The sequence below is a fragment of the Lynx canadensis genome, chromosome C2 (genome assembly GCF_007474595.2).
Source record: "Lynx canadensis isolate LIC74 chromosome C2, mLynCan4.pri.v2, whole genome shotgun sequence".
NCBI classification, from domain to species: Eukaryota; Metazoa; Chordata; class Mammalia; order Carnivora; family Felidae; genus Lynx; species Lynx canadensis.
The window spans coordinates 91,549,533-91,577,331 of record NC_044311.2 but is presented as its reverse complement, the minus strand read 5'-3'; the positions used below and the strand labels follow the sequence as shown (position 1 = coordinate 91,577,331).

The window sequence follows — 27,799 nt, the reverse complement described above, 5'->3', positions numbered from 1 at the left end:
CTAATCAGTTGAGGCCTTAACCAAAAAAAAAAAAAAAAGACTGACCACCTCCAAACAGAGGGAATTCTGCCACCTGACTGCCTTTAGACTCGAACTGTAATTCTTCCCTCAGTCTCTAGCCTGCTGGCCTACCCTCTAGATTTTGGATTTGCTAGCTCCCACAATTGCATGAACTAATTCCCTTAAAATAAATCTCTCTCTCTACATATATACACACTCCCTATTTTGTTTCTCTGAAGAACTCTAATATAATTAAGCAGACACTTCTGTTAAGAAGTTACATTATTCTTCAAGGCCACTTATGACTCTATCACTGACTTCTTAAAACAACAGAATATTTAGGAATCACACATTCTTATAGTAATTTTCAGGTTATAAAAAGCACCATTCTTCAAAAATACTCTTTTTAATATAATCCTAAATGAAACTATGCCAATTTAGTGGAGGGGAACTAGAGATTTTATCTAATCTCCTGAGAAACTTTTCCGAGATGGGCAAAGAAGTTGAGATAAATAATAACCCAGTATGAGAAATGAATTATCAAATCCCAAACAAATGGCTACTATACTTGTATTCTGGTTCAGGACAAATAAAAAAAAAAAATCCAATATTTTGATATAAATGAGACCAAATGGGAAATAATAACCATTATAACTTTCTTAAATAGATCTCATTTCTAGATAATGTAATTCTCTGTCAACATTAGAAAGTTGCTGAAATGTTTAGGTTTGAAGCTAACTTCTCTTGATCTAGTTCACATTCTGGTTATTTTAAGAACATATCACTTACCTCACTGACTTCTCTATCTGCCTCTCCACTTCTATTCTGAGCCTCCAGGAGAGTAATCTGAGAAGACAGTTTTTCTGAAAGTCACAAAATAAATATCCTTAGATGATTTATGTAGAGTGTTTGAGAAAACAGAGACATGATTGTGTGTGAGGCTATTTGAGATGCATGATATAATCCAAGAGGAAAGAAATAAACAAAATAGTTTTGGGAAGATAAAAGGCTTATTTTATCAAAAAGAAATGGCAAGAGAAGACGTGATATAAGACAGAATGGTGGGGAAAAAGACAGAATGGTTCTAGGTGATGATAGTTAATCTGAATGAAGTATATAAATAGTGGAGGGCTTTAGAGGAGAAGGATGCCAGAGCATGTGAAGAGTAGCAGCTATTTCTGTGGCACAATTTGGGACTTCTAGGGTAATAAATTTGCCTTGATTTATCCATAACCCTACTGTGTTCATAATATACATCTTACATTCATATAGCACTTAAAGGTCTTCAATGTTCTTTCACATATGTTTATGAAGACATCAAATTTTAGCACTAGAACACAGCTATCTAATCTCCTCAATGATCATATAAAGAAACATTGAAATGACATGACCTACAGCTAGTTCACAGAGAGCTGGGATCATAATCCAATCTTCTAAGTTCTACCCCATGTTCTATTTTGATACATATATCTAAAAAGGGTAGTAGTACCTTGGAGGATAAAAACACTGAGTATTAACATGCCCCCAAGAAGTTTATACTTTTTCTGAGAAGCTAAGACAGATATATTAAAGATAAAAAAAGCATTTTATACTACATCTAAATGTCTTAACATGACCTACATGGGCTCTCATGAGTTCACCCCACCTATTCTACAACCTTTTCTTCTGCACTGGCCCTTTTTTGCTCACTCTCCTCCCAAAATATTGACTTTATTTCTGTCTGCAAACATATCAAGTTTATTCAGATTTCATAGTATTTGCACTGCTTTTTTCTCTGCTTGGAATGCTTCTTGCTTGGCCTTTTTGCACGGCTGTCCCCTTTTCTTCATTCAGGTTTCAAGCTCTCAGAGAGGCCTATCCTAATGACTCTAATGTTGCTTTCCTCTTCCCCCAGGCATACTTGCAGTTATCTATTTTATTTTATTTTTATCCTAATACTTATCATGTTCTGAAATTTTCTTATTTATAAATCTGTTCATGGCCTATCTTCCCCTGTAATGTGTTAGGCAAGTTATCACAGCAACTAGATTACTGCTTGGCACATAAAATAGGTACCACAGAAATCTGCTAAATGAATGAATGACAATTCATGAAACAAATGAATTTGAGACAGTATTATATAATGTGTTCAGACATCTCACAAGATTATTTGAGGAAGAGGTACAGTGGTAGAAACGGAAGTGCAAAAGGGGAGTTGAATAGAATATGACACATAAAGCAAAGGTAACCTAAAACCAAACACAAAAACTAATACAGAAAACCTTAAGGGCAGTGATCCTTGCAGGAAAAAGCAAAGAGAATGGAACTGGTGTAACACCTCTAAACTATAATGAGCTACATGACAGTGATAGGCACTGTTTGCAAAACTGCAAAATAAGCATCATGGAGAAAGTCTCAAAGAAGTGCTTTAAGTGGGTTGATTAATGAGCTGAATTTGTGGTGTTCTTTATATATTAGCAATGGTGGGAACAGTCTAATACAGATATATAATCCCCAGCTAAGTAGAACTGAAAAATGGTTAAGGTGGAAATACTGTCTCTAGAGTTTAAGAAAGGTACAAACTTGGGGCACCTGGGTGGCTCAGCTGGTTAAGCATCCGACTTCAGCTCAGGTTATGATTACACAGTTCGTGAGTTCAAGCCCCTTGTTGACAGCTCAGAGCCTGGAGCCTGCTTCAGATTCTGTGTCTCCCTCTCTCTCTCTCTGCCCCTCCCCCACTCGGGCTCTGTCTCTCTCTCTCTTTCTCAAAAGTAAATAAACATTAAAAAAAAAATAAAAAGAAATGGTACAAACTTTACTTGGTAAAGTACCCTAGTTGAGGTCTGAAAGATGAGTAAGAATTAGCCTGACTAAACGAAAGGGATAGGGTTGTAAGTAGTATATAGCATGAGCAAAACTCAAAATGTTTTCTACTTTTGGACCTTTATTTTACACTGATCTCTGTTACTTCATCCCCAAAATGTATTACCGGGAATACCCTTTCTCTCATCATTTTGCCTCTTTAAAAATTCATCCTCTTATTAAGGTCCTATTCAAGCCATTAAGGTCCTATTCAAGCTCCTGAAAAGATCCCTTGACCACTCCAAAATACTGATATCCTGCAGCATTTACATCCCATAATGTAAAATGTTATACTTACATAAACACGGGTATGATGCTCTAATTGGTCATTGTGTATTAATCCTATCTTTAATAACCACCAGCTGTGCTAAGATCATTGTCATCGAATCAGAAAATCTACATGTTATACATGTATAGTGATAAAAGTAGAAGCATGTGGGTTGAGAAGACAGAGAATTATGGTTTTCATTTATACGTACCATTCTCAGCTTTCAGCTCCTCCAGCTCTATAGAACTAAGGAGCAAAGCTCTCTTTTCATTCTCTAGTTCTACCACTTTCTTCTGCAAAAAGGCAATATTCTCCTCAGTGACTACCTAAAATGTAGAAAGACAACAAATTAATGATTCTCAGTGAAAAACCCTCACATAATGCCCAGATAGCCTCTGGCATTTTTGTCTTCTAAAAGTTCTCCAGCCATGAAAATACTTTAAATATGGCATCTACTTATTTGCCTAGCTCATCTTTAAAGTAATGCTTTTTATCAGAAGATAGAAAAATTTTCACACAAACTTCTAGTTCATTGGCTTTCAAATTTAAGAACAGGCACTGGATTACAAAGACAGAAATCTCAAGTCTATTGCACAAGAAAAAACATTTTCAGGTCCATAAGTAACATTACAAAGTTTGCTTAATGCCACTTGATAACCAGATCACTCTCTTGTAGGAGACTAAACATGAAGAGTGACTCCCAAAGAAGAACAGGGACAAAAGTTAATATATAATCTTTAAAAAGAAGAAGAGCCATAACTGTTTTTGTTTTTTCCAAGGATAATAAAAATTATCTTGTGCTTCATTTATGCATCCATATTGGTTTTGTTTTCCTAGTGAGGCAAATATCTCATTTGGACACATCTTTAGTTGTCTGTCGTTTTATACAGGTTTTTCTCCGCCAAGGGGATTTTCTATACAATTCTTCATAAAAGTGTAGAATTTTTGAGCCTTGATAGTCTTTACAGCCTACTCAGCCCCAAATCTTCACTTAATGTTTAAAGAAATGGCAAGAGATGAGTTTAAGGATTCTATGACTTATTCTAAGGGAAGTTCCCGGTTTGCATTACAAGGAGCAAGTAAAACACTGACAGAAAAGCCTCAGAATGAGATCTTGAAAAACAAGGAAACAGACTTTGGGGCAAACACACCAGCCAGAGTGTGAGAAGGAAAATCAATGAAAGAAGAAAAAATGAATTATCAAATCCCAAATAAGAAAAAACGGTACAGCTAAATCCAATCGTATCAATAATTACATTAAATGGACACTAAACACTCTAATTATAAAGTAGAGATTATGAGAAGAAATAAAAGAGCATAACCAAACTTTATGCTGCTTTTAAGACATTCACTTTTTTTTTTTGAAATTTATTGTCAAATTGGTTTCCATACAACACCCAGTGCTCATCCCAAAAGGTGTCCTCCTCAATACCCATCACCCACCCTCCCCCCACTCCCACCCCCCATCAACCCTCAGTTTGTTCTCAGTTTTTAACAGTCTCTTATGCTTTGGCTCTCTCCCACTCTAACGTCTTTTTTTTTTTTTTTTTTTTTTACTTCCCCTCCCCCATGGGTTTCTGTTAAGTTTCTCAGGATCCACATAAGAGTGAAAACATATGATATCTGTCTTTCTCTGTATGGCTTATTTCACTTAGCATCACACTCTCCAGTTCCATCCATGTTGCTACAAAGGGCCATATTTCATTCTTTCTCATTGCCACGTAGTACTCCATTGTGTATATAAACCACAATTTCTTTATCCATGCATCAGGTGATGGACATTTAGGCTCTTTCCATAATTTGGCTATTGTTGAGAGTGCTGCTATAAACATTGGGGTACAAGTGCCCCTATGCATCAGTACTCCTGTATCCCTTGGGTAAATTCCTAGCAGTGCTACTGCTGGGTCATAGGGTAGATAAGACATTCACTTTAAAGAAAGAGTAACTTGAAAGTAAAAGGATAGAAAAGAATATACTATACAAACAGTAAACATCAGAAGACTAGAGTTCTTTTATCAATATCAGATAAAAAAAGAACTTCAAGTAAGGAAATGTTACTAGAGATAGAGTAACATTTTATAAATGAAATAAAGAACATTTCCTCAGAAGACATAAAATCATAAATGTAAAGGTAATTAATAACAGAAATTCAAATTACAAAGCAAAAAATGACAATTAAAAGGAAAAATAGACAATTCCAGAATCCAATAACTACAGAATATACATCCTTTACAAGTACACAAGGTATGATCACCAAGAAAGAACACAGGCTGTATCATAAAACAAGTCTCTAAAAAATGTCAAAGGATTTTAAATCATATACAGCATATTATCTGATCACAATGAAATCCAATTACAAATCAATAATAATAAAATATCTGGAAATAAAACCAAATTTCTAGATGTTAAACAACACACTTCTAAATAATCCACAAAGAAGAAATCGCAAGGAAAATGAACAATAAAAAATGAACAATAAAAAATATATCAAACTATGGACTTTGAGAGAATTGTGTAACTTTAAATGAAAAATGCTCACATGAGGGAAAAAAAACTTAAACCTTTGATATAAAGTTCTACCTTGAGAGGTTAGCAAAAGAACAACAAAGTAAAACCAATTAAGTAGAAAGAAATACCAGAAAGCAACAATCAATGAAAGTGAAAACAGACCAGTAACAGAGAAAATCAACAAAGCCAAAGCTAGTTCTTTGAAAAGATTTAAAAAAAATAAGAAGTGGAATAATTGCTAGTAACACTGCTCAGGAAAACAAAGCATAAATTGAGGGAATTTTGATCAAAGGATATACACTTGCAGTGAGAAGATGAACAAATTCTGTCCTGGAGAGCTAATTTACAGCACTGTGATACACAGTTAATGATACTGTATCACATACTTGAAAGTTGCTGAGAGACTAGATCTTCAATATTCTCACCACAAAACAGAAGTGATAATTATGTGACATGATGGAGGTGTTAGCTAAGGCTAAGGTAATCATACTGTAAAATATAAATGAATCAAATCAATACTTTGTACACCTCAAACTTATACAATGATGTATCAATTATATCTCAGTTTTTAAAAAACAATAGGGACTGGGATGAGGGTGAGTGCCACTAAAAAGCTGTGGGCATTAAAAGGATAAAGAGGGAATATTATAACCAACAATATGACAAAAACTAGACATCTTCAATGAAATGGGCAAAATCTCAACAACAATAACAAAAAAACCCAAACTGACATAAAATGAAAAAAATCTTATTAGCATTATACCTGTAAAAGAAATTCAATTTCTTTCTTTCTTTTACAATTTTAGACTCAGACAGTCTCACTGTTGAATTCTTTCAGACATTTAATACCAATCTTAAACTCTCAGAAAATAAAAAGGAACACTTTCAAGCTTGTCTTATGAGGCCAGCACAATCTTAATATCAAAATCTGACAAAGATATTATAAAACAAAGAGAAAATTATAGACTGATATCCTTCATGAATATGGATACCAAATCCTTCACAAAATAGTAGCAAATCAAATTCAGTAATGTATTAAAGGGATAATACTTCATGACCAAGTGGGATTTATCCCAACAAAAAACAAGGGTGGTTTAATATTAAAATACTGTACCACATTAACAGAATATAAAAGAAAATCCATATGTGCATTTAGAAAAATGCAGAAAAAGCATTTGACAAAATTCAATGCCAATTCTCAGAAAACTAGAAATAGAGGGGAATGTCCTCAATCCAGTAAAGGACATTTATTGAAAACCTAAAGTTAATGGTAACCATAGCTAATGGTAAAATATGGAACATTTTCCCATAAGATCAGGAACAATACAAGAATCTCACCACTTTATGAAATAGTGTAATGAAAATGAAGGTCCTAGCTATTGCATAAAAAAAAGAAAGACATAAAGATTAGAAAGAAGTAAAAGTCATCTTTATTTGGAGATGACATGACGGTTTACTTAGAAAATCCAAGGAATCTATAAAAAGAGACTAGAACTAATAAAATGAATATTTGTCAAGTTCAGATAACATAAAGTTACTAAGCAAAATTCAATTGTACATTTACATATTAGCAGCAAACAGCTGGAAACTGAAATTAGAATAATTCCATCTACAATAGCATCAACAGGCATGAACTACTTTGGAATAAACTTTTAAATGTGCACAGCCCCTCCAATGAAAACTATAAAACATCACTGAAGGAAATTAAAGAAGATCAAAATAAGTGGGAAAATATACTACATTTGCTCATGGATTGATAAGTTCAGTAGTGTTAAGATGTCAGTTCTCCCTAAATTGATCTATAGATTCAACACAGTGCCAACTCAAAATCCCACCCAGCTTTCTTTCGTTTTTTTTTTTTTTTTAATACAATTTGAGAACACAGACTATATACTTTCTGTGGATATGTACCTGTAATAAAGCGATCTTGAATAGAAGAACAAAATCAAAAGACTTATACTACTTGACTTCAAGACTAACTACACTCAAAGTAGTAAAGACAGTGTGTTACTGGCATAAGGACTGACAAACAGATCAAGACAACAGAATACTAAGTTCAGAAATGGACCTAGTAATCATTTGATTTTCAACAAATATACCAAAGAAATCCAATGAGGAAAGTAAAGTCTTTTCAAGAAATAGTGCTGAAACAAATGGACATCTATATGGGGGAAAAAATAAGCCTTGATCCTTACCTTACACTACACACAAAAATTCTGAGGTTCAGAGACTTAACTGGGAAGGCTAAAACCGTAAAGCTTGTGGAAGAAAACAAGACAAAAACTTCATGACTTGGCATTAAGCAAAGGTTTCCTAGTTAGGGCACAGAAAATTATAACAAAAAAAAAAATAGATAAATAACAGGTTTCATCAAAATTATAAAATGTCTACTAATTAAAAGACATGAAGAATATGAGTAGGAGGCAAGCCACTGTGTGGGAGAAAATAGTCACGAAACAGATTTGAAAATAAATTGGCATTCAGGATATATAAAGAATCCCTACTACTTGATAATAAAAAGACAAAGAACTTCAATTTTTAAATGGGGGAATAACTTGAAAAGACACTTGATCAAAATAAGATATATAAAGCCAGGAATCTCAAGAAAAAATGTTCAATATCATTTTTCATCAAGGAAATGCAAATTAAAACCATGAGATACCACCAAGCACCCATTAAAATGGCTAACATTTTTTAAATTGACAATATCAAATCTTGGAGAAGATGTGGAACAACTAGAACTCTCATATATTTTAGGTGGCAATGTAAAATAATACAACCACTTTGGGAAATGATTCAGCAGTTTCTTATAAAGCTAAATACATACGCTATGGCCCAGCAATTCCTCAACTAGTATTTACTGAAGATAAATGAAAACGTATGTCCTCACAAATACCTGTACAAGAATGTTTATAGCTGCACCAATTTGCATTCCCACCAACAGTGAAAGCAGTGTGGAGGTTCCTCAGAAAATTAAAAATAGACCTACCCTATGACCCAGCAATAGCACTGCTAGGAATTTACCCAAGGGATACAGGAGTACCGATGCATAGGGGCACTTGTACCCCAATGTTCATAGCAGCACTCTCAACAATAGCCAAATTATGGAAAGAGCCGAAATGTCCATCAACTGATGAATGGATAAAGAAATTGTGGTTTATATACACAATGGAATACTACGTGGCAATGAGAAAAAATGAAATATGGCCTTTTGTAGCCACGTGGATGGAACTGGAGAGTGTGATGCTAAGTGAAATAAGCCATACAGAGAAAGACAGATACCATATGGTTTCACTCTTATGTGGATCCTGAGAAACTTAACAGGAACCCATGGTGGAGGGGAAGGAGAAAAAAAAAAAAAAAAAAAAAAAAAAAAAGGACATTAGAGTGGGAGAGAGCCAAAGCATAAGAGACTGTTAAAAACTGAGAACAAACTGAGGGTTGATGGGGGGTGGGAGGGAGGGGAGGGTGGGTGATGGGTATTGAGGAGGGCACCTTTTGGGATGAGCACTGGGTGTTGTATGGAAACCAATTTGTCAATAAATTTCATATATAAAAAAAAAAAAAAAAAAAAAAAAAAAGAATGTTTATAGCAGCTTAATTCATAATGGCCAAAGCCCAGGAAATCATCAACAGGAAATTACAGCACAGTCATGCAAAAGGAAAATGCAATATATTCACAAAATTAAGTACTTCTCAGCAATATAAAAAGTACAGTATAATATATGCAGCAATATGGATGAATCTCAAAACAGGCTGAGTGTAAGAAACTTTACACAAAAGAGCACATATATTTACATGACTCTGGAAAACAGGCAAAATTAATCTGTGGTGAAAAAACAGAACATTGGTCATCTCTAGAAGGTTAGGATGTGATTGGCTTCAAAAAGGTATGAGAATACTTCGTGGGGAGATAGTGATATATCTTGATAGGGATTTGGGGTAACAGTAGTGTATGCATTTGACAAAACTCAATGAATGGTACATTTAATATTTATACATTTCATGTTTCATAAATCTTACTTCAAAAGAAAAAAACTATAAATAAATATTAAAATCTAGTCAACGATATGCATGTTGGAATATTTAGAGAAAAATGTATCTACAACTTCCTGTGAAATACATAAAAAATTAAGATGAGGTAGTGGATGGATAAACGGACAGATGTTTTATAAAGCAAATACAGTAAGATGTTTTGTTTTGTTTTGTTTTGTTTTGCTTGTTTTTTAGTAAAATGTTGACAGAACCCAGATAGTGGATATAGAGGTATTCACTATCATATTCTTTAAATTTTTTGAAATTATTGATAAATGTCTTTAAACATTAGAGGGAAAAGTTGTGATTTTGAGAACAGAAGAGATTGGAAAGCTAGATGCTAGAAGCCAGGAAACAAAAATTTTTATCAGTGTACAGTACTGCCCAGGGACCATGGAACTCTGCTGGTCAATATGTCTGTCAGTTTGGAAGGGTATAGCTTATAATGGAGATGAATGAATCCAGTTATCCCAGCTTGACACTAGCCAATTAAGAGCATCAAACTAACTCTCCTTGTTCTGATAATCATGCTCCGTAACAGCCTTATGATGATTACAATCTAGCTTCTCACAGAGATTTTTACAGAAGGAAAAGAGAATATATGGGCCAATCAACAGCTAATTGGCAATTAAAGTTTCTACTGTTACTTAATGAGAGCATTATGATTTCTATAATAGACTTAAACATCTGGTTAGATGAAATTGTGTACATTAAGCTGATCAAATCTCAGTCTACCAAAAACAAAATTGACTTCTCAGCTGATAAAAGGGATTATAAAATCAAAAATAATGATTTCTTTCCAAATCAGAATTCTAAGACCTTAGAATCAGAAAGGCTCCTGAGATCATGGTACTTATTATCTATTATTTCCTCATTAATCACTCTTGAGACACTAAATGAATGGCTTTCATGATTCCTTTCAAATGGAATCACCTCCAAAAAAGCATCTTATCAGGGCGTCTGGGTGGCTCAGTTGGTTAAGTGTCTGACTCTTGGTTTCAGCTCAGGTCATGATCTCACAATTTCTTGAGTCTGAGCCCCATATTGGCCTCTGCACTGACAGTGTGGAGCTTGCTTGGGATTCTCCCTTTCTCTCTGCTCTTCCCCTGCTCACACCCTCTCTGTCTCTCTCAAAATACATAAATAATTTTTTTTAAAAAAGCATCCTATCAGGCAGAAGAGACAGAAAGTTTATACTACTTTCTGGAATAAATTCTCATTAGAGCACTCAAGTATAGATATAGCAAAGACAGATCATATTCGTAAGAAGTAAACATTTAATTACCTGTGTATCCTCAGTATAAACATCTGGGAGAGAAGTCTGAGATGCTGCTTCATGTTGTTGCAAGGTTGGTCTGCTTAGAAATTTGACTTGCTCTAAGGAAAGGAAAGTAAGTAAATAAAAATGATTTCTGCTGCAAGTCTGAAACTTGGTAAATTGTTATCTTCTAGAGATATACCACATGCTGCTTACTCCAGTTATCTTTTTTTAAATATTTTTTTTTAATGTTTATTTACTTCTGAGACAGACGGAGCATGAGTGGGGGAGGGGCAGAGATAGAGGGAGACACAGAATCCAAAGCAGGCTCCAGGCTCAGAGCTGTCAGCACAGAGCCCAACATGGGGCTCAAAGTCACAGACCATGAGATCATGACCTGAGCCGAAGTCAGTCACTCAACCGACTGAGCCACCCAGGCACCCCTTACTCCAGTTATCTTAATTAAAATTATGCCAATGTCATGTTTTAACTGTTCACATGCTCTGAAGGACCAAAAGGCATCTCCGTAAACCACTTCCTTAAAAGGTAAAATAAAACAGGATTAGAATTTTTTACAAAGTCATTTTTCCTTAACCCCTTGAAAATGCCTTTAGTATTTTTAAATTTTATTTTCTTCACTCTACACTGAATCATTATGAGTCCCACCAAGATAATATGGCACAACTCTGCACATAAATATGGTCCAGTTAAGAGGACAGTGTGCTCATGTAACACACTGTTCCCATGTAATGCCTCTCAAGGCTTTCTGGTTAATGTTCAACTCCTCAATACAGATCTTCAGCTTAAGTTTTTCTAAAATCTTTCCTTCAAATGTATGCCAATCTCTTCGAATTAAATTAGAAGCATGTATTACTTTAATAATAAAACTTTTTTAAAAAATAAGTTTTCATTAGACCTTCTTAAAGGATAAAGATTTTCCTTAAAAAGAACTTTTTACCTTTAAGAAAAGCATTCAGATCCATCTTTACAAGTAAGGATGATTCCACACCATTCAGTTTCCCTACCTATGTACCTAGATCTAGCCTGAGTTTCCCAAAAATTAATTCAAATCCTACTCATTTATTGGGTAAAAATAACAACACAAGAAACAACAGGTGTCAATGAGGATGTGGAGAAAGGGGAATCCTCTTACACTGTTGGTGGGAATGCAAACTGGTGCAGCCACTCTGGAAAATAGTACGGAGGTTCCTCAAAGAGTTAAAAATAGAACTACCCTATGATCGAGCAGTTGCACTACTAGGTATTTACCCAAAGGATACAAAAATCGTATTCGAAGGGATTCATGCACCCCAGTGTTTATAGCAGCATTATCAACAACAGCCAAACTATGGAAAGAGCCCAAATGTCCATAGACTGATGAATGGATAAAGATGTGGCATATATATACAATGGAATATTATTCATCCATCAAAAAGAACAAAATCTTGCCATTTGCAACAATGTGGACGGAACTAGAGTGTAGTATGCTAGTGAAATAAGTCAGAGAAAGACAAATACCATCTGATTTCACACATATGTGGAATTTAAGAAACAAAACAGATGAACATATGGGGGGTGGCATGGAGAGAGGGAAACAAACTAAAAGAGACTCTTTAAAGACAGAGAACAAACTGAGGGTTATCAGAGGGAGGTGGATGGGAGATGGACTAGATGGGTGATAGGTATAAGGAGGGCACTTATGATGAGCACTGGGTGTTGTATGTAAGTGATGAATCACTGAATTCTACTCTTGAAACCAATATTGCACTGTATGTTAACTAAAATTTAAAGAAAAATTTGAAGAAAACAAAAAACAAATCCTACTCATTTCAGTTACTGAAACTTTCAGATCACAGTCATGTTTCACATAGCATTCTTTTTAATACATGACACATCATTATCAATAGTTTTTATTTCTGTAATGATAATTATAATATTAAGTCAGATTATAACTTCAGCCAGAGATAGGAAAAATGACAAAGAGTTCAGAAGAGATGTCTTTCGTAATTCTGCTAATGATTCAATTGCTTTGAGCAAATGATGTCATTAACATATCCCTGAAATTCTGAAGTAGGAGACACTTAGGTGCTAACCAAGTAGACTTGAAAAGCAACCAAATACTGACCTTCCAGTTGTTGAATAGCCTGGGCTGAATGAACTGCCTGTTCACTCTTATCTTGGAGAAGCTTTGAATTTTCCTCCTTTAGAGCATTACAGGCAGAATGTAGCTCTTGCTCAGTCTTCTGAAGACTCGAAATGTGAGAGATCTTCTCTTCCATTTCTGCTTTGTGCTTCTGCTCTAAAGCACTGTACCGGGACTGTAGTTCAGCCTGGGCTTGACCTGCTTGCTCAAGCTGCTCCAGAAGATGATGCATTTCTTCCTGCAGGTTATGGAAAGATAATTTTCTCTCTGTCACCTCAAGTTGCATCTTTTCCATTAGAATCTTGGACTCCTGTCTTTCTGTTTCCACAGTGTTCCTTAAAGTATTATGCTCAGCTTCCATCTGCTGTAACTGCTGAGAGAGAATCTAAGAAAAAAAGACAAAGCTTCATGAGCTATAAATTCATTCTTTCATTTCAATAAGCATAGTGAAGTACCTGTTCTAGGTGAAGCATGGGGCTAGAGACCCAGGACCAAAACTAAAATTGCATAAGACCCTGTATTTGCTCCTTGATACTTTTAACAGTTTCTATTCATACATACTTATTTGTGCGTCATCTTTTATTTTCTGTCTCTCCCATTACAAAATAAGTTCAATAAGTGAAGGGACTTTATCATCACTGTTCTCTAGCACCAAGCATAGTGCATGCCACAATGAGTACCTGGTACTCAATAAATATTGAATGAACGAATGAATGAATGAATGAATGAATGTCGTTCCTGCCCTCATGGAACTCAGAGTTCAGTGGGAGTCACATTTAACCAGATAATTATAATTCAAAAGTGATAGAGGCCATGAGAGAGATACTTAGGTATTAACAGGAGCAGAGAAAAAGGGAAATTTGCCAAAAGTCACATAGTTGTAACTATTTGTATAGTAACTATCTAGTAAGAGGCACAACTGAGATTTGAACCTAACTGCCTGAAGACAGTGAGAGGAGCCTCGGGATCAGGATATAGGTTTTATTAGGATGGGAGATCTGGGAACATGTTTCTATGCAAGACGTCCTTCTCAAGAAGAGTTGAAAATTAAGAAGAAAGAAGATGATTGACTTTCTCCAGCAGCACGCAGCACCCAGATGAATAAGCAAAGAATCTGGACTATAGCACCGATTCTACATTAGGATTTGGCTACCTGAATGTGATAAGACAAGGACATAGGGAACCTAAGGTCTGATAAAAGAGTATTCCAAATGGTCAAACATGGATCAACAGCAGATGGGGAAAGGAGAGAGGCCAAGAAAGAACTAACACACCAGAGGAACAAAGTGAAAGGACCGAAGGATCTCAATGAGAATAAAGGTCAAGACAGCCTGAGAAAGGGAATGACAGGATGGGTTACAGCCTGGGATGGGATACTTGAGCTTAAGATTTTAGAACATCTTTGTCTGATCACTTTAGATTCAGGGAATACTGCATGGTGGGATTATTTCAAGCCAACAGAAAATCAACAAAAACAAACAAGGGATAGTAAAAATCAGGCACAAGAACCATTCGAGATACCAAAGGAGCAAACTAACAGAAAGGAAACTCACTAGAAGACAGTATGACATTCTACAGAAACTAGGCTTCATGAGCTATAAATTCATTCTTTCATTTCAATAAGCATAGTGAATTCAATAAGCATAGGTGAAGCATGGGGCTAGAGACCCAGGACCAAACCTAAAATTGCATAAGACCTAAAAGCACAAAGGAAAAAGCAAGAATAAAAGATACAAAAGGTAAGCTTATCGTTATATCACCACCATGTAAGCACAGGGTATTTGTTGAAAGAATGAATGGCACCGATTCTCAGAAGGCTTACGATGTTATGGAATGCCTGGGTGGCTCAGTTGGTTAAGTGTCTGACTTTTGATTTTGGCTCAGATCATGCTGTCACGATTCATGAGACAGAGCCCCAAGCTGGGCTCCCCATTGACAGCACAAAGCCTGCTTGGGATTCTCTCTCTCTCCCTTTCTCTCTGCCCCTCCTCCACTCCTCCATGTGTACATGCTCTCTCGCTCTCTCTCTCTCTCAAAAATAAATGAGAGGCGCTCGGGTTGTGGCTTAGCCAGTTGAGTGTCTTACTTTGGCTCAGGTCATGATCTTGCGGTCTATGAGATCAAGTCCTGCGTTGGGCTCTGTGCTGACAGTTCTGAGCCTGGAGTCTGCTTTGGATTCTGTGTCTCTATCTCTCTTTGCCCTCCCCCATTTTCTCTCTTTCTCAAAAATAAATAAACATTAAAAAAATTATAAATAAATAAACTTTAAAAAGAAGGCTTATGATGTTATATGTGCTGCCTGGGAAACTAAAGTGGAAATGAATACTCCACTCCTAAGATAGGCAGTAAAGATCACGAGGCAGTACCTGGTTTTTCTCTTCGGCAGCAGTCAGCTCCTGTTGTAGTAAGTCCACCACCTGAGCACGGCCCAATAAGGCTTCCTCATGCTCTTCAAGCTTCCTCTGCAGCACCCTTAATTTCTGAGAAGGAAATGTTTTAGATACAATGTGCTAAACCAATGAGCACCATTATCTGCTTACCTTTCGAAATATTACGTAGATTTGTGTACTTCTGTTTTTTGGATGTTGAGATGACAGATTAAAGAGTGGGACACCAGCATGCCATGCTCCCCCTCCAGCACAAAAAAGAATCTCCGAAATTGCCTTCTCCAGTACACTGACAACAACCAAACTAAGACACAAGCAAGCCCCTGAATTAGGGAGGCTTTTTAATAGAGAAAATAAAACATCCACTTCTAAAATCATATAGTCAATGTCCTACTCCTAAGTAACATAAGTACATGTATATCTCACTCACCAAAGAGAACATTCTCTGCAGGCAAGAACCATTTCTCTTCTAGCTTCATGCACAGGACATGCACTCGATACACATTTGTTGGACAAATAAATCAATGATACATGTATATATTAATATACTACTTCAAAGAGTGCTATATTCTGAAACTTTATTTAGTGGTGTATTCTGAAGGATTACTTAGAACGTGGAAGAAGTTTTCACTCAAAAACAATTAAATGCATCAACCATGAAATACCACTGGAGCACTTTTAGTTACCAGACTGTACTACACACTAAATAAAAACAAATACCTTCAAGTTAGTAGATGATAAACTTAAAAACAATGAAGCCAATTTCCAAAATATACCCAATGAATTTTTTTAGAATAATTGATTTAATAAGAGACTTTATGATTTCCAAATCACTCCTTTACATCTTTATGATTTTTTGAAAGTTTAAAACTGGCTTCATTGATTTGAAGCTTTGGATCAGGTCTTTAATGCAGCTACAATTGGCAAACTGAAGAGAAACCAATTTCTGACTACCACATACATTTGCCAATTAAATTTAGCTTTTGAGTACCAACAACCTGGTTAGAGGCATAAAAGGCAAGGTAAGGACAAGAAAAAATAAATAATTAATATGCAACAGAAGACAAGATCACCAAAAAGAAGCCAATTAAGGAGCACACTAAGACCAAGTAGAGAGCAGTATGCAAAGGTAGAAAATTTAATTAAAAGTTAACCAAATGACAGTCATTCTACTAAGTTTTAGCAACACACCTGTTGCATCTCTGTTTCCACATCTGCCTGGGTTACTAACTGAAGAAGCTCATCTTCATGAAGACGAACTTGTGTTTCAAAGCGGGCATCTTTCTCTCGGACCACCTGCTGCATGGAACTCAACTAAAGACACACACCAGAGAAACTATACACGTTACACTCCCCGAATATAGCACAAACAAAACTCACACACTATTCTCCAAAGATAGACACTGAGAACTGATAGACAATAGAGTTTTTAAATTAAATTTTTAATGTCAAGGATGAGAATGCTGAAAGAGAGACAGGCCTGACAATAACTTCCAGTGTAAGAGAAATCCTCTTATCAAATTCAGAAATCAGCCTAAATACAAATTGTGATTAAAAATTATATTTGCATGGCTACTAAAATGTTTAAATATACAAGAAGTATAGTTTTTAAAAGTTCTGCAGAGATTAGAATATTAAACCTACAAAGTGAAATTAGGTTTCTGTTAAGTCCTAGGCACATCAATATCACACTCATGCTCAAAAACTTTCAGTGAAAAATCTCATGCCCTATTAAGTCAAACTTCAAACTAATGGATCTTTTATTCAAAATTCTCTACAACTGGAATAAATCCCATTTGATCGTGGTGAATGATTTTTTAAATGTATTGGTTGGATTCAGTTTGCTAGTATTTTATTGAGAATTTTTGCATCCATGTTCATCAGGAATATCGACTCGTCTTATCTTCAAAGAACTGCTTTTACCAAAGACCTTGGTATATTTCTAAACTCTTACCACCTCTTCCTGACACCACTATATTCAGGTGTCATTACTTGCAGGCTTCTAGATCACCCTTATTTGTAAATGGCTCTTAACAGAATAAAATGGAAATAAATAGACTGTGAGCTGTTTAACATCAGTGTTTTTGTTTTGCTCTGTTCTGCAGTTATGTGTGTGTGCACGTGCACATGTGTGTCTGCATATGAATGCCTACTTACTCATTTCTTTAAGATCTGTAGTGTGTGTGTGTGCACGCGTGTGCACATGTGTGTCTGCATATGAATGCCTACTTATTCATTTCCTTAAGACCTGTAGTTGAGTATGCTGACCTCATCTTAGCTTGCCCAGTTTGTATTGGTCCTTCAACTACTGCTAATTTTTTCAATTTATGACATCTTGAATTATCTCAGCTCTCCTTCTGGGTAGGAAAAAAATCTTTGTAATTTTTTTGTCTTAATTCTGACATTACTATGAATCTGGAATCCTGTGTTGCAAGTGTATAGGCATTGGAGTCCTTCATTACCAAATGCATCTACGTATCCTTTCCTATAAATGTACCATATTCCTGTTTAATCTCTGTGACTTTGCTCAGACCGTTCCTCACAAATGGAATACTTTCCCCCATCTTGTCGAGATTAATATCTATCCATCACAGTTTTACCTAATTTTTCCATGTACCTTCCTTGGATATCACACTCATGGTAACCTCTTTCATCTCTCAAAATACTTTCCATTTGTGTTGATGCTTGCTATTCACTCATTCTGAATGGTTTGCATTATGATGGATCTGTTAATAATATATTTATATTCTTGGCTTTCCATGTTTTATGCCACTCAGTAAAATACATATTTTGTATTTCTCTATGCTACATTATATATAGTGCTTCTGCCTAAAACGGACACAATAAAAGCTAATAGTTTTGTAAAAGTAAGCATTTCGGGATATACAATATTAACTGTATACATAGCAGCAGACCATCCATGGACAGAAAACACCGTTAATATTATAATTTATCAAAAAATTAAACACCCAATGGAAAGAATTAACTATTATGCAAAGATACTTCAAGGGAAAAAACAAATTCACGAGTCAAAAGCATTCTCAAGGGAAAAATATAGGGTTGGGTGGTCAAGCTGGAAATTTAGAAAAACAGCCAGAGAGAAGGAGTTGAGGATGCCAGTCCAAACAGTCTGGTCCTGGTAGCAGAAATAAATATGAAGAATGTCAAATACTAGTGCCTTTTAACATTGAATCATGTAACCTATACCACTTTCTCATCATATACTAAGAAACCTTCTGATTATAATTTAACTTCTCAGTAAGATTTTACTATAGGGAAAGAAGGGACCTAATCATTTGTATTTCTTTTTGTTTACCTTACCAGTCCCCTCCAAACAACACAAGCCAAATCATAAAAGACTGAATTTCTGTGTGCTATTAAAACCAAATTACAGGACTGTAGAACTTAGAAACAGCCATCAATTAGGTTATGGCAAATTTATCAACACTTTCATTGTAACACTTTTATAGTAACACTTTTATTATTTTTTATTATTATTTATTTTATTTTTTATTATTATTTTTTCATTGTAACACTTTTATAGTAACACTTTTATTTTCTTCTACTACCATACCCTTCTCATTTCTACTGTAACATTCTAGTTACTATACTTTTTTTTTTTTTTTAATTTTTTTTTTTTCAACGTTTATTTATTTTTGGGACAGAGAGAGACAGAGGATGAACAGGGGAGGGGCAGAGAGAGAGGGAGACACAGAATCGGAAACGGGCTCCAAGCCATCAGCCCAGAGCCTGACGCGGGGGCTCGAACCCACGGACCGCGAGATCGTGACCTGGCTGAAGTCGGACGCTTAACCGACTGCGCCACCCAGGCGCCCCTCTAGTTACTATACTTTTATATACTAAGGTTTTCAAAAGTGTTTGAATTGGGGCACCTGGGTGGCTCAGTTGGTCGGGTGTCTGACTTTTGATTTTGGCTCAGATCATGATCTCATGGTTCATCAGTTTGAGCCCCATGTTGGGCTCTGTGTTGACAGTGCAGGGCCTGCTTGAGATTCTTTCTCTTTCCCTCTTTCCCTCTCTCCCTGGACTGCCACACCCCTGCTTGCACTCTTTCTCTCAAAAGAAATAAACTAAAAAAAAAAGAAAAAAAGTATCTGAATTGGCTTGTCATGTAATAACCCATTAGACTTTCATGATTCTTTATTCTAACCATTATGAGGTACCTTCCCCCCTACCTGAGCAGCTTGTTCTGCCTGCGTCTGGCTGAGCTGGGCTCTCAGAGTGCTAATGAGTTCTTCCTTCTCTTGGAGCTGTTGCTTCATAATTAAAAATTCTTCCACCTCTGTTGAGCGCTTATCAAATGGAAGACACAGAAGGAAAAAAATAGTTATTTAAACAAAAGAATTAGCACGCTTAATTCTTTGACCTCGCCGTCTCATTTGCCCCAATACCTACCAATATCCTTCTGATTTCCACTTAACACAAAAGTGAACTACATGTGCGTAGTGGTTTTTAAAAAGTAATTATCAGAATTATTTGTCAGAGGAAAATAGAAGCAATAGCAGCAATTTTTCAACTTCTCTGAATCCTCACATTGAAACAGACAGCACAACTAAATAGTAAAACCAAAAACCCATAGATAATATTCACAATGAAATTAGGAAGGTAGTCCCACAAACTCCAAAATACAAGCAGGCAGAGCAAACCACCAAAAGGCACAAGACCTGCATGGTATTAAGAGCCTACGCAAAGGAAGAAGGCAGCAACAGAGCAACAGTAATGGCCTTGAGAACAGGAAAATCCCCAAATAGCCAACAAGTTCTTACTGGAAAGCACAGTTGGCCAATCTAAGAACAGCAGCTTAAATTGGCAGGGCTTTTCCATTCCCCAATACTGGGTAAATGTAAGGGATCCACAGGAAAAAGGACTAAAAGGCTAGATCAGCCTAGCCCCTCTGAATTCTCAAAACTGACTCATCAGGGCTGCCTTCCAAGATTCAGGGCTGCCTTCCAAGACACAGACCGGAAATAAGAAGAAACTTCTAGGAGTGAAATAAAAATTACACAGAATAGAGATAACAGAAACAGAAGAAAAAGGTCTATACACATGTTGTATAATTCATTATCAACTAGCCACATGTGACTACAGAAGGCCTGAAATATGCCTAATGCAAATGAGGAGTTTAATTATAAATATAATTTAATTTTAATTAAAGTACAAATTATTTCCCATTAAATTCAACTATATTTCACTTCTTTGCATCATGTCATATACTCTTGAATTGTTAAACAAGTAAGAAGTGTGCGTGCTATTCCTACTATTACAATAAATACATCATCTAGTCAGTGTCAGTGGATTCACTCAGTTTGAATGATTTTTTTCCTACATACTCATGTAACACCGAAATGTGTTTATCTGAATCCTTTATGCAGACAACATGAGTCACAGTTGATACCTATGCAGATCATACGAGAAATGATGTTTCAGCCCTCAGTTCAGTTATTGGAAAGCGTTTAAGTATGTCCGGAACAACTTAAAATGAATCTACTTTTTCAATTGGAAATTTTAGGAAATCTACACAGAGATGAAGTATTTCTAATGAGAATTTAGTAACCCAAATTGAGACATAATGTAAAAATACACACTAAATTTCAGACTGTGCAAAAAAAGAAAAAGTAAAATACACAGAAATAATTATATTAATTTCAAAAGTATATTTTGAATATATTGGACTAAATGAAAAATATTTTTGAAATTAATTTTACCTTCCTGTTCTTTATCTTTTGTAATATAGCCACTACAAAATTTTTAAAATTATACATGTGGTTTACATTATATTACTATTGAATCCAGCTGCCAGATCTTTGGACAGACACACACACACACACACACACACACATACGAGAGAGAGAGAGAGAGAGAAAAGTCTCTTCAGTAAATAAAGTTCCCCTGAACGAAGCCTCTCTCCAAAAGTTTAGAAAAATTAACTGCACACAAAAATAAGGAACATAAAAGGATCAAGGTTAAATTTCATACAAAGTTATTATTAAAAAAAAGACTAAGGAGCAGAATAATATTCTTAAAGATCATAATAACAGAACTGAGACATGTTAAAAATAAAATAAAATAAAAAACCAAACCCGCCATGTATTTCAAAAGTTGTTAAAAAGTAAAGAAAATTATATAAAACACAGAAGAACAACATAAATCAAAATTAGAAATTTCAGAAAAAGAAATCTAAACAAGAAATAACACAAAAGTAAACAAACACAAAACAGAATGCCTTAAGTGAAGTAAGAAAAAAAAAAAGAAAGTTACAGTGAAGAAAGAAAGAAAAAGGAACTAAGAGTGACAAATACTAAAGATAATCAAAAAAGGAACATACAGATAATATAAGTTCTTAAAGAAGAAAACATACCAAATATTACAAGCTATATAATTCAAGAAAACTCTTCTGAAATAAAAAATATGTGAAACCATATATTAAAAAAGCATAATAGGGGGCGTCTGGGTGGCTCAGTTGGTTGAGCATCAGACTTCGGCTCAGGTCATGATCTCGTGGTCTGTGAGTTCGAGCCCTGCATCAGGCTCTGTGCTACAGCTCAGAGCCTGGAGCCTGCTTCGGATTCTGTGTCTCCCTCTCTCTCTGCCCCTCCCCCACTCGTGCTCTGTCTCTCTCTCTCTCTCTCTCTCTCTCTGTCAAGGGTGAATAAACATTAAAAATTTTTTTTAAAAAAAGCATAATAGGAATCCACAAATATCAACCACGAATGGCAAACACCGATTACTAGACTTAGGCAGGAAGGAAGGGAAGTTGGTGAGGGAAGGAAAGGGAAGAAGAAAGAAAATTGACAGATACATAGGTAAGCATCTGTTGGGTATCTAGAAAAATGTATTTATGGTATAATAATCCATTGGGCCTTAGTGATTCATTAACCTAATGATTATGAGGTGACTAAACACCCCTACCTGTGTAGTTTGCTCTGCCTGTGCCTGGGTAAGTTGGGCTTGCAAACAGCTAATTAGTTCTTCCTTCTCCTGGAGTTTATGTTTTATCTTTTCTACTTCCATCTCTTCCTCTGTAGAACTCTTATCATGCTGAAAACACAGGAGATAAAGTTATTTATTTAAAATAATTACAACTAATACATATGTGATCTTTTGTTCTAACTTGCCCTATATAACTATTTGATTATAGTTTCATAAATGGGAGCAAGAAATAACACCTGACCTATCAACCAGGAAGGAATCTTAGAGTTTTCCCATTTTAGTATGGCCAGGTAGCTCCTTGCTAGACTCATCCTCAATCAGATAACAGCTATCAACTCTGAACAATACAGGAAAACAGCTACTTGAAAATGCTAGAGGGCAACCAAAAGCAGGAAGATACTGGAAGGGAGTCAATACTTGGAAGAAATGATACTGAGTTTCCCATTTTTATGGTTTTTTTGTCTGAGGACAAAACCAGTCAGCACCACACAGGACTAAAACTTAATAGAAAATTCATAGTCTCACTGCCTTGAAAAACCAGAGGACAGAATTTAGGAAAACACAGGTGCTGTTAAGTGAGGGGTAAAACATCATACAAGACCCAGTAAAGGGAAATCCAAATCTTTCAAGTCTATTTTTCCCCCCGAAAAGTTCTTCCTCAGATTGAACCAGACTCTCCCTCCCTACTGAATTCACCACCCTCAAATGAACCAAGTCTGCTTATTAGAACTATGCAAGATAATTTTATACTTTCTTCTACGTAATACTTTGTCAAGCATCTGAGGATTGCTGTCATTTCTTCGACTATACTTTCCAGAGACTGTCTAGCTCTGTAAATGGGTATCCAATAGTATAAAGCTGCTATAACTAATTGCTGAAACTTAGAAATCGTTTGAATTCAACCCTCTTATTTAACAGAAGAAGGAAATGAAGTTGTGGTCTCAGGCCTTAAAAAAAAAAAAAAAAAAAAAAAAAAAAGCAGAGTATAAAATGGATAACTTAAAAATCTAACAACATAGTAGAGGGAAAGTTAGAAGAAACAAAGCAACGTGGGGAGACAGGCTGGTACCACAACTATGAGAAGAAACAATTATCAGAGGAAAAACCAAGAACTAAGAAAAGAATCTAGATGAACAAGTAATCTGAGAAGAATGAGAAAAGCTCCTAAAATAAGTTTTGAGAAGTTAAATAAAGCTATGGAAAAGTAATGTCTTCTGAGCATTAGATCCAGAGAAAAAAGACTAACCAGGGTACTAGGAAGCTAACCAGTGACCCCAAAGGTTGTGCCTAGAGAATCAATTACAACCTCATTTCCCAAAACTAAAAACATTGAACAAGGTGGAATTAAGAAAATGAAAATAATGGGGCGCCTGGGTGGCTCAGTCGGTTAAGGTTCTGACTTCAGCTCAGGTCATGAACTCACAGTCTGTGTGTTCAAGACCCGCATCAGGCTTTGTGCTGACAGCTCAGAGCCTGGAGCCTGCTTCAGATTCTGTGTCTCCCTCTCTCTCTGCCCCTTGGCTGCTTGCACTCTGTCTCTCTCTCTCTCTCTCTCTCTCAAAAATAAATAAAAAAAGAAAATGAAAATAAAAATAAATAGATCTCTTAGGCAGAGTTAAGGCTAGGCCAACTACAATGTGCACATGTGATATGCCGGCCTCCATTATATTCTAAAGCTCCTTGCTAGACTTCAAAAAACTGAAGTTTCTTGTTCACTAAATGGCTGGTTGAATGTGAATATCTGGGGTTTAACCATATAGAAAAGCAATAGTAATGTGTTGGGATAATACTCTTTCTTAAAAGGCACCACTTTCCTTATTCCTCTAACCCTGATCTTAAATTGTTTTGCTGGTGACAGGTGACAGTCATAAACCAAGAAAGCACCCCTCACAGGGAGCCCAAGGCAATCTAGTTGATTCAGTTACAATGCATGAAACATTAATCCACTAATATATGGCCACATGAAGATGCAGAATATTCTATGTCAAGTCACTGACTAAAAGAATTCAGAGCTGGTGGAAACCTTACAGACTATGTAGTTTAATATTCTAACCAAAGATGAAATTCCACCAAAAAGTATGTGCCTCTCCCATCTAAATTCCTCACTCCAGTATATTTTTCCTGTTAGCCTTTTTTAATACTCTGAAGGCCTAGGTCACATTTCATTTCTATATTTTCTGTTGGCCTTTTTTTCTATCTGTGTGTGGCCCAGAGCCCAGCTAGACTGCAAGCTCAATAAGAAAGTACAACATTTAGTGTTGTAACTTCATAAATTTTGGTGATTAGGGAAGATCTGTTATAATGGGAGGCTTTTCCACTCAGAAAATGTGTATTATATCCAGTCACCGTACCTTGGAAAGTTGCTCCTCTGACTGAGGTTCTGTAGGCAGGACAGTCCCTCCTTGTGCCTTCATTTCTTCTATGTGCTTATTCAAAGAAGTTAATTTGGCCTTAGCATGAAGTTTTAGTTTTTTTATTTTATTATCAGCAGCTTTTCTTTCTTCCTGTCAGAGAACAATGATGGTAAGTATATAAATGTTTATTCATCACGTACCTAGTACATAACAAAAAGTTATTCTCAATAGGCATCATTTTACAGTATGAGGGAAATAAGAATCACATTCTCTAATCACTTAAGTGAAAAGAAAAATGTAAGTGAATGTTGTGTCTGTCTTTTATCAAATGCTTGGCAGGAAAGGAGAAAAACCATGGTACCTGTAGAACTTCATCCTTTTGTTGCAGTTGAATGTCCTTCTGTCTAACGATTTCTTTTAGCTCCACCACCAACTGCTCAGCATAAGCCAGGCGCTCCAGAACATCCTCTTGTGTTCTATTGTTAAATTCCATGTCAGATTCTTGGGGTAATGCCTAGTATTTAGACAAAAAGTTGCCAATGCACCAGGGAAAAGACATTAACATTGAGAGAAAAGAGTTCCTTCATTGCAACATCATTTTATCTTTTCCCCAACTCACCTCCGTACTTAAGAAATCTTTCCAACTCTGAGACAATTATCATCATAGCCATTAAAATATATTGAGTATTTTAGAAATGTGAAGCATTTCACAAACATTATCTCATTTATGAGATTATCCTAATTTTACCAAAGAGAAAAATAAAGGGAAGCAAAGATAACAAACTAGCAAGTGGAAGACCCCAAAATTTAAATTTAAGAGAGCAGTTGAATAAAATTCTCTCAACAACTAGGCAATACTGCTTGTCTTTCAGAAAACTAAAGGGCTTCTTTTGATTCCTTATGTGACCATCAGAAAATACAATGCAAACTATAAGAGAAGTGTGGATAAATTTACAAAAGCAAACATATCTTCAAACCTGAAAGGTGCCCTAGTTCTGCCACTTATTATTCAAACCTTTCCTAGGGAACAGGATATATACCTGAGAAGAAGTTAAAACAATCTAGCTAGCACTAAACAAGGCTCAGGGGACAATGAGAAAGATCTTTCCAATCTCATCTAGGACTTGACTCCCATCACTGTGGCTTATAGGCTACAAACTTACAGGAGAAGGATCATTTATAAAGTATCAATATTTTTCTTAATCGTCTCTTCCACCTAGCACAATGGAGGCTGCTCAAAACCTTCTATCTTCCTTTTCCTCAGAAGAACATAAAATATATGTCTCATCAGTTTAATTTAGAACAGAGCTACTCACAGGGTCTAGGGAAGCCCTCATATTCTGATCAGTGTCATCTCCTGATAATTCATGCAAAACAACATTGGCTAATCCTGACAATCGGCTCAGCATTTCTGCAGGAAAAGAAAACATAAACAGTAAAATGGACATAGGCTTCTCTTGTACTGGCAACTATATCATCTATAAGTGAAAAGCATGATGATGTATTTAAAAAGGCATTTGAGGGGCGCCTGGGTAGAGCACCCGACTTCAGCTCAGGTCATGATCTCGCGGTTAGTGAGTTCGAGCCCCATGTCAGGCTCTGGGCTGACAGCTCAAAGCCTGGAGACTGCTTCAGATTCTGTGTCCTCCCTCTCTCTCTGCCCCTCCCCCATTCATGTTCTCTCTCTCTCTCAAAAAAAAATAAAATAAACATTAAAAAAAATTTTTTTAAAAAGGCATTTGAGTATGTGCAGTGTAGTCACATAGTGTTCTTTTCAGTGGCAACTGCACTGCACTCAAATAACCACCACTAACATTTTAAAATACAGATACATAATTGTTTTGTGGGAAGTAAAAATGTCTTATAAGTTACCTTTAATCCATTTTCTTTCATCATAATTTCATTTACCAACATGAACTTCTAACATTCCTTCCCCTGACAGAAGATTATTCTCTCCTACTTTGTCAAATAAATCCTGTGATGTAGCAAAATTTTTCTTTTTATGTGCCCTCATGAACCCCATTCTTTCAGGAAGGTTTCCTGATAACCTATGTGGTTTTGCTAAAATTTAAATATAATCCTTGTTTGAATGTATAGCATTAAATGCATATATTAGAAAAGGAAAAGGGATTTAAATCAGCAACCTGTGCTGCTTCTGTAGGAAATTAGAAAAAGAAGAGCAAAGTAAAACAAATATAAGCAGAAAAAAATTCAGGTTAGAGCAGAGACTAATAAAATTGAAAATAGAAAAATACAGAAAATCACTAAAACCAAAAGATGATTCTTAAAGAGTAAGTTCAAACTAAAATTACCTGAATGTAACATAGACTGCTATCTGCAGAAGAGGTTATATACAAACCTAATGGTACCCTAATATCAAAAACCACTAATAAATATGCAAAGTATAAAAAGAAAGAAATCCAAATATATCACTAAAGAAAATCAGCAAACTATGAAAGAGCTAAAGACAAGAAAGGATCAGAGAATATCTCCAGGAACAACCATAAAACAAATAATAAAACGGCAGTAAATACATACCTATCAACAATTACTTTGGATGTAAATGTACTAAACACTCCAATTAAAAGACACAGCGTGACAGAACAGATTTAAAAAAATAAGGCCATCTGTAAGCTGCCTACAGGAGAAGATTCATTTCAGACCTAAAGATACATGCAGATTGAAAACAGGGCACGGAGAAATATTTATCATGCAAATGGATGTCAAAAGAGAGCTTGAGTACCAATAGTTATATGGGACAAAGCAGACTTTAAAACAAAGACTGTAACAAGAGATTTTTTTTTTAAGTTTATTTATTTTGAGAGAGAGAGAGTGTGAGTGGGGCAGGGGCAGAGAGAAAGGGAGAGAGAGAATCCCAATCTCATGAACCCTGAGATTATGACCTGAAAGGAAACCAAGAGTCGAACGATTAACTTGACTGAGCCACCTGGGTGCCCCAAATACATATTCTTCTCAAGTGCACACGGAGCATTCTCCAGAACAGATCACAAAATAAGCCTAAACAAATTCAAGAAAACTGAAGTCATACCATAC

At 35.7% G+C, this 27,799-nt stretch overlaps 1 protein-coding gene across 7 annotated transcripts in view; it reads right to left on the bottom strand.

Moving 5' to 3' along the window:
• The window catches only part of GOLGB1 (golgin B1), an 89,492-nt gene that overhangs the window by 39,744 nt on the left and 21,949 nt on the right, over positions 1-27,799 (bottom strand). For 4 of the 7 annotated variants that reach the window (XM_030329457.1, XM_030329456.1, XM_030329458.1 and 1 more), the window contains exons 2-12: positions 26,062-26,156; positions 25,107-25,259; positions 24,743-24,895; positions 22,371-22,499; positions 19,637-19,753; positions 16,632-16,754; positions 15,420-15,533; positions 13,036-13,438; positions 10,938-11,029; positions 3,321-3,435; positions 790-863 (exon numbers count right to left, since the gene is read on the bottom strand). In XM_030329457.1, the coding sequence (XP_030185317.1) occupies positions 790-863; positions 3,321-3,435; positions 10,938-11,029; positions 13,036-13,438; positions 15,420-15,533; positions 16,632-16,754; positions 19,637-19,753; positions 22,371-22,499; positions 24,743-24,895; positions 25,107-25,259; positions 26,062-26,154 (1,566 nt within the window). In that variant the 5' untranslated portion in view covers positions 26,155-26,156. Of the gene's footprint in view, positions 1-789; positions 864-3,320; positions 3,436-10,937; positions 11,030-13,035; positions 13,439-15,419; positions 15,534-15,870; positions 16,163-16,631; positions 16,755-19,636; positions 19,754-22,370; positions 22,500-24,742; positions 24,896-25,106; positions 25,260-26,061; positions 26,157-27,799 lie in introns of those variants that run through there. The other 3 variants (XM_030329452.1, XM_030329454.2, XM_030329455.1) reach the window with 3 other exon arrangements.